Source organism: Coregonus lavaretus (assembly GCF_964263955.1).
Source record: "Coregonus lavaretus genome assembly, chromosome: 27".
NCBI classification, from domain to species: domain Eukaryota; kingdom Metazoa; phylum Chordata; class Actinopteri; order Salmoniformes; family Salmonidae; genus Coregonus; species Coregonus lavaretus.
This window is the reverse complement of record NC_140014.1, coordinates 23577344-23585585: the sequence shown is the minus strand read 5'-3', so window position 1 is coordinate 23585585 and position 8242 is coordinate 23577344. Positions and strand designations below refer to the sequence as shown.

At 42.7% G+C, this 8242-nt stretch overlaps 1 protein-coding gene across 1 annotated transcript; it reads right to left on the bottom strand.

Annotated features, from left to right (window-relative positions):
* Positions 1-3636: 3636 nt before the first annotated feature.
* On the bottom strand, positions 3637-5404 carry LOC311102421 (photoreceptor outer segment membrane glycoprotein 2-like; the record flags this gene model as incomplete). Its single annotated transcript, XM_084143772.1, has 3 exons — positions 3637-3903; positions 4407-4653; positions 4824-5404. 3 exons carry the CDS (start codon positions 5402-5404, stop codon positions 3637-3639), a joined length of 1095 nt encoding a protein of 364 aa, XP_083999898.1.
* Between the last annotated feature and the right edge of the window lie 2838 nt (positions 5405-8242).

Genomic DNA, 8242 nt, shown 5'->3' with positions numbered 1-8242 from the left:
GCTACTGAAAACATTGATGCAAGTTATTGGTAATAAGACATTTTTATAGACTTCCATATTCTGCCCTCTTGTATAGATTTGTGAAAATGAACAGTGATAGACATTTTGCCTGAAAACAGAATTTGAAAGTAATTTCTAGAAATGGTAAACACAGCTATCTGTATGGCTTTGTAAAAATGAACAACCATATTCTGGCCAATTGTATAGATTTGTAAATATGAACAACCATATTCTGGCCAATTGTATAGATTTGTAAAAATGAACATGAACAGATTATTTTTTTAAAAACTTTTTTTTAAATGAAAAATAACTATTTTAAACAACATCAACTGTGAACTGATTTGGGCGTGTGTGTGTTAAAGAGACAGACAGGGAGGGACAAAGAGAGAGAGAGGCTACATTACTTGTACTGAAACTGTTCTCTTCTCTGTTTCAATACAGCAAAGCGTTCAATGACTTTCTCATTGAAATCAGGCATGCTGAGGACTAGTTCCCTCTCCATGGAAAGCATGGCCAGTGCATTCAGACGTTCCTGGCCCATTGAATTTCGCAGGAATGTCTTAACTCGTGTCAAAGTTGAGAAACATCTCTCAGCTTCAGCTGTTGTCATGGGAGTAGTTATGAGGATGTTCAACAGAGTCACAGTCTCAGAGAACGTATCCTGGAGGTTGTAGCTCATGAGAACCTGGTACAGTGCCAGTGCACCACAGCATCCCTTGAATTCAGGATTCTCATAGATCAGAGATAGTTCTGTCTTGAGCTTTGCCTTGCTCAGCATGGGGTATGCATTCACAGTGGCATTCAGAGCCTCATCAGGAAATGAATGGCAGTACCTTTCAAACATGTCTGCTTGCAGTAAGGTAGCACTCACAAGGTGGCCAGAGAAAGAGAACCTTTCTTTGGTGTGATCCAGGATGGTGTTGCAGACCTCTTCAGACAGCCTCTGCTTCTCCTCTTCTCTCAAAGCTGTTCTGGGTCTTTTGGCTCCTGTTGCTTCTTGCAGCTGCTGTTGAGAGGAGTCCCTGAAGGCAAACAGACCAATGTGTTTGTTGGCTTTGTACAGTATTGTTGTCTATGTGATGCACAGGTATATGCAATGTATCCATGTATAGTACAAATACTTCAGTTCCACTTAAAATGGGCAGGGATGCATAAAGTCTTTAGTGTTTAAGTTAGCCTTTGTGTCTCACATAGCCTGGATGTTCAGCACAGTATACAGTGGTGCTCATAAGCTTATGATCCCATGCTAAAGTTGACTAAAAAGAGGAATAAAAAAGAAAAGAAAATTGGTGTCCTTAAAGGTTGGATTTTCCAACTTTTTTAATTAAGTCATTAAGATCAATTTCCAAAAGATGATTTTTTTATTTTTTTATTCCTCTTTTTAGTCAACTTTAGAATGTGTTCACACACTTATGAGCACCACTGTACAGTACACATAGTATATAAAATAAGCTAGATTACACCACTGGCCATATATAATGAGAATAATGTAATTTCAAACACAAATGCAGTCTCCTTTCATGCATACATTTTCAAATAAAGCTCTGCTTTGAGAAAGATCGAATGATATTGTTTAATCTTACCTTATGGCCTGCACACTGCTTGTGAAGCTGTCGAGGGCACGTTTGATAAAGACAGCATCGATGTCCTTCTTCTGTAGCTTCTGGTACAGAATGTCGACGTGGGGCATGATTTTGTGAAAAAGCCGCAGGAAAAAAATAAAATCTTCATCATGTAGCATCCTCACGTAGCCAGATGCCTCTCTCACGGTGGGCTGGTAGCAGAAAACTGCATTAGCTACATCGCAGCCTGCTAGCCAGATTTTTCGTTCATACCAATTTTTGGAAAATCCTCGGGTGTAGGACTTTCCCCCTTTAGTAGAAACCTGTTGAATTATTAAATTTGGTCTGGGAGGTCCTAATTGTTTCGTTGCCAATTTATCTTGATTTGTTCGCCGACAAAAAGGAACTTCTTTCAAAGAGACAATCGAGTTGCACTGAAGGCTAGCCATTTTGACAGTAGTAGTGAATTGATTGATGAGGCTACCCGCTCTTTTCTTAGTTACGTTCATGGTTATGTTACGTATGACGAAAGCGCGTAAGTGCAAGCCCTCAGAAACCCATAGAGATTGTATTGAAAGCTCTGATATTTGAAAAAAAATGATTTTACATTAGAGGCTATGAGAGACTTCTGGGCGATTTTCAACCTGACTGAAATCGCCCCAAAACGGGCGGGGACATTTGAAGCACGACTTTAGCCTGATTGGACATTTAGTGGCAGATCAGACGTCTAGATTAGAACACTGATAACTACTGTTGCCGTGATATAATTGATTAGAAAAAAAATCCCTTTCTTTTCCCGTTTGGCAGTGCGTCGCCCATATCGCCCTAATGAACACACCGCCCCTGCATAGGACTACTTTATTGTACAAGTTCATCACATCTCATGGAAAGAAAAGAAAGACTTGGTGTTTTATTTCTGAGTACAGTAGAAAAATGGCAGCAGTGATATTTATTTTAAGTGTCAACACTTGTGTGCTTGGTCTTCACATTTCTCCTACAGAATGTGTCTTACCAGTCATTAACACTCTTGAGAGAAACAATCTGCTACTGAACAAATCCAGTGAGCAACTATCAGCAAAACCTTGATAACTGTATAAGTTCCTAAAGGATTTTGCATTTATAAGCTTCTATTTACTCTTTCCCTTAGGATTTCCATCTGTCTATCCCACAAACGCCTCCAACTCACATGCATCCTTCCCCTGTTGTCATATTTGTAAGATTTCTTGAAGGCTTGGTTATAACAGTGAGTAAGACATGCTGAGTTGCATTGGTCTATAGCTGTAGAAAACTAGAGTGAATATTTATAAAAGCCTATATAGGTATTTTATCAAGACTCAGTACACATTTAATTGCCATGTTTTTCTACAAGTTTGTCCCATTACTGTGGGAAAAGGTCTGCATATTTTCATCTAGACCAATGTCCCTATCATTACGTTCAGGCTGAGGCACATTAAATGTAGTTAGGAAGTTGGGAAGTGACTGACTGTTTGCTTTGTTTTATGTGCAAAATGACCATTTTATATCTGTGCTATTTCAGTTGAAAAGTCTCTAGATCTATTGAGAGAATAATATGTTTGACCTAAATGCAGTTCTGTAGACGCTTGTCAATGAAGTTGAAGGCAGAATAACACAGTTTGGCTTTCACTCTTAAATTAATTTGATTATGGGTATATGAAAAGAAGGTAACAAGGTGATGATGGCATAGAATTGATGACACATTGATTTTGTTTGTATGCTCTTGCTAAACAATCTCTGTTATACATTTCCATGTTATATATTATGATAGTGTTCTGTACCAATCTGCTATGGGATGTCTCTTTTGCAAACACATTTGCATACTGTCATATCACTAACTCCCCCCTGTAATGGCAGTCCTCCCTTTCACGAACATTGCTCGGTTTGCCACATTGCTCAGTCCTATGCCGCCACAATTCCATGTTTCTTTCAGGCAAGCTTTTATGTAGCTTTTATTGCTCGAAGGGCAGTTCCTGTCCTTTAGACAAACTGTGCCTGGTCCCTCACCTTTTGAGGGCTCTGTGGAGTGGACTATTTAAGGTAAGTGTCTGAGCAGGGGTCAACTGGCCACAGGTATCTGTTTTGGGGGCAGGTTGTCTGGTCCATAGTAGGCTGTGGAGGGGACATCGATGTTGGGGTCGCCATTGTTGGCTGTGTCAATCTGGTTGCACTTCCCCAAGCTCTTTATGATGTTGAAGTTGGATCTGGCTGTCTCCACAAAGCTGTTCTCCAGGAGCCAGCCGTCGGACTCTGAGTCTGGGTCTCCCTGTCTCAGCACGTTCTCCAGGGATGTCTGGAGGTAACGCACCCCCGTCAGCACCGACAGCTACAACAGGAAACAAACATTACTGAGGAAATCCCTAGACTATGTAATATAACTTTTGTTTATCATTTATAGTGGACCAGAGTAAAATATGTGCGTCCCAGAAGTAGCTGAGGTTTGGGATGTGTATTTTGGGACAGTTCCATGTGACCCAGTAGAGGACAAAGGGTGTGTCCACACAAAGCTGAGCATGGATAACCCGGAGCCAATGTCACAAAAGAGATTTAGTGTGGGATTAGGGAGCATGCAAAGTGAATGAACAATACTATTATCACGCTAAGGGGAGGATAAAGGGCATGGGAGTTAGACCAGAAGCCCTGATCACTTCCCTGCAAGGACAAGGTGTCATAGACAGAATACTGCAATGTAGCTTGAGTTATTTATGATTAGTGGTTTGCTGAGTCTAAATAACGGGAGTGGTTGTATGTCAGATAAAAGTCCCAGGCACCATGCTTACTTCTATTCAAACCACATCAGTCTGTTTGTAAGGACACCCATATGCCTACCTCAAACAGCCAGATGATGAGGAAGGTGAGGCCGATGGACTGCATGATGTGGGTGTAGTACTCCAGCAGGGCCTGGCGGCAGCCTTTCCTCCACAAGTTGAGCTCCTCTGTCTGGTATTCATAGTTGAAGTGGGCTGAGCTGTTGGTGATCTGGTGCTGGATGCAGGGCCGTGGTGAGTTAATGTTACAGCAGCTGAAGGGAACCCCGTCCATCAGGTATTTCCCTTCCACGTTACTCCTCAGCCGGCTGGAGACATAGAGAGGGAAAAGGGAGAGACCGAGACAGAGGGTTGATCACTTGGGGCATCTAGAGCCTCAAAAATTCAAGAACCCTAAGATCATAGTATACATGGGCCCAGAGCTCAGCTCTGTGTCTGATCTGGCAGGTAGGGTATTACTATTCTAGTCTGTACTTACTCCACAACCTCCCTGCGGGACATGTCCAGGTAGCGGTTGCTGATCCACTGGATCTGGAACCAGTCTCTGAAGCCGAAGTTGCCGCAGCACTGGAACTGGATCTGCAGCAGGTCCACAGTGCGCTTCAGGAAGCAGCGGCCTGGTGTGTCCGTGTCCTTATAATAGCGCATGGCATCCTGCAGACCCAGGTCCAGAGCCTCCTCCAGCTCACTGCGCATGCCGTAGCACATGAGAGCCCCCACCAGGATGCAGAAGGTGAAGAAGAAGGTGCAGATGATGTAGGGCAGCATCAGTAGCTTCCAACGCAGGAACTTAGTGGTGTCCGCACAGTCGTAGCAGATCTTCCCGCCCAGGAAATTGATGCCACAGGCGATGAGGCCTGTGGCGATGAGCATGTTGGGGACGTAGTGGAGGTCCCTCTCTGCCATAAGCTCCCAGCGCTTGTTGATCTCCACCTTTAGGAAGAGCCCCAGGCTAAACAGAATCATCCCCGTCACCACGGAAACCCAGTTGAGGATCCACAGCACCTGGGCAAGCTTGTCCCTGTTGGTCTTGGTGAATTTGACTTTCAGCACGGCCATCTTAGATTTGTTTGATTAGTTTTATCCAATATCCTGGTAGGATGCTGGATAGGGGAGAGGATAGAGGTAGGGGAAGGAGTAAGAGGCACAAGGGGCTATGGAGGGATAAAGGGAGGGGCCAGGGTTGTGGATGGGAGGTTTCCACATGCCCTCACATAAGCAGCTTAGTTCAGTGATTATAATCAATTTCTTGAGTAGGGGTCTCCTATTTATAAGTGTTGGCAGTCCTGCACCATGAGGTATGATCAAACATAATAATGAATATGATCTGAATCACTGCATGAACATTTTCTCATACAGTAGCTTTTACACAAATATAAAAAATGACCAAATTGGATAATGCACACCTCTGGACTATGTCACCTCTGCTGAACCAACCATCAACACAAGACAGTGTGCATTACCACAATAATTTGCTAAGCATTTAATCTGAAGAAATATAATGGAATAAACTAAAAGACTAGACTAGAAAATTCAACAAAAAAACATTACATTGAAGACCATAGACCAAAAGATCTGAACAGCAGCATTCAGTGGGACCTACCTTCTCTTAGCAGCATTCACAGTGTCCATCTGATCTGTCTCCCATCTCTGTTTAGGGGTTTGTTTTGCTCTTCATTGACAGACATCCTAAGACTTGGCCTGAAGAGACGCAAGCCGTAGTGGCACAGAAGGAGTAGACAGACACCCGCCTGCATCAGCATCAGAGTGAGTCTGCTGGCCAAGCCCCCTGACCCTCCTAATAATCCCCTCTAATCAGGCCTATAGGATTTATATGTACCTTCTGCCACCTGCACAAATCTGACTGACTTCAGCACCACAAAGAGTTGTATTGGCCATGGGTCCTGTGTCTGTGTGTGTGTGTGTGTGTGTGTGTCTGGACGGACAAATATTTTTTTATTTTCTCAAATACTAAAATATTAATAGCCTATTGCATTTACACTACACAGTGCTCTGCTATTATTTTTGTTAAACGGAGCCTTCACTGAAACAAGGGAAACAAGGTCACTTGTAAACTCATATAGTGGCAGAGATTATGAAAAAAAATAACATAAGAAAAGTTGGGGTTTACAGGGCAGTGTGTGTATATGTATGTGTGTGCTTCTAGTATTGTGTCCAGTGAGCCCTCTTCTGGGTCTGTGAGTCTCCATTCCTGAAACAGGTTGAGGCCAAGTAAGGCAACACATCAAGGCTAAATCAGTTTGTGATGACAAGTGTTATTCCCACAATATCAAAGAGGACAATATTAAACTCATAAGAAAATACTGAAAATGAGTCAGATTGTTTGATAATATGCCTTAATGTGATCAAGTGACTAAAGATTGTGCTACCCTCTAGTGCTTTGGTGACACTATGTATGCTTCAGGGGGGAAAGTAAATGGGCCAAGAAACAGTTAACACAGAATCAAAAGCTCCAAATACCTTAATACAATCTTCTTTATCCTCATGGTGTAATTGTATTTGCAACAAAACACTTTCACCTACCCCTCCCCTCCCCTCACACACTATCTCCTATTCCTGTCACTTTCTCTTCCTCTCTGTCTCTCACGGGCACGTCCATACACATCCACACAACCAATCAGCCAATCTCGAGTGAGATTAAGATTACTAGATTACCATGGCCCAAAGGAGTTTGTGTAAGAGGAGAGTTCTACTGTGGACACACACTGGACAAGTCAGCACATCCACAGGGAGAGAGATGACCTGATCCCTGAGTGGAAAGGGAGCACCGGATACTGTGGCAGGTAAGTGCTGGAGACCACAGCTTCTGATCACATATTAGTTCTGTGGTAAAATGGGCTATTACTTCGCTGTATCTGTTGTACTTGGATCTGATCATGGATATCATAGGCATGAATAGTAGCCCTTCAGGCTTTACGGCACTGCAAGTTAACTACGTTCTTATAATATAATATGCCATTTAGCAGACGCTTTTATCCAAAGCGACTTACAGTCATGCGTGCATACATTTTTTTTGTGTATGGGTGGTCCCGGGGATCGAACCCACTACCCTGGCGTTACAAGCACCGTGCTCTACCAGCTGAGCTACAGAGGCCCACCATCTTAAAGCCATATCCAAAACATTGGTCTTCAATTCTGTAAAGTGATGTATAAATACATGTTATGCTGTATTGTACTTTATCTAAATACAGTTGAAGTCAGAAGTTTACATACACCTTAGCCAAATACATTTAAACTCAGTTTTTCACCGTTTCTGACATTTAATCCTAGTAAAAATTCCCTGTTTTAGGTCAGTTAGGATCACCACTTTATTTTAAGAATGTGTAATGTCAGAATAATAGGAGAGAGTTTTCTGCTTTTATTTATTTCATCACATTCCCAGTGGGTCAGAAGTTTACATACACTCAATTAGTATTTGGTAGCATTGCCTTTAAATTGTTTAACTTGGGTCAAACGTTTTCGGATAGCCTTCCACAAGCTTCCCACAATAAATTGGGTGAATTTTAGCCCATTCCTCCTGACAGAGCTGGTGTAACTGAGTCAGGTTTGTAGGCCTCCTTGCTCGCACACGCTTTTTCAGTTCTGCCCACAAATGTTCTATAGGATTGAGGTCAGGGCTTTGTGAAGGCCACTCCAATACCTTGACTTTGTTGTCCTTAAGCCATTTTGCCACAACTTTGGAAGTATGCTTGGGGTCATTGTCCATTTGGAAGACCCATTTGCGACCAAGCTTTAACTTCCTGACTGATGTCTTGAGATGTTGCTTCAATACATCCACATAATTTTCCTTCCTCATGATGCCATCTATTTTGTGAAGTGCACCAGTCCCTCCTGCAGCAAAGCACCCCCACAGCATGATGCTGCCACCCCCGTGCT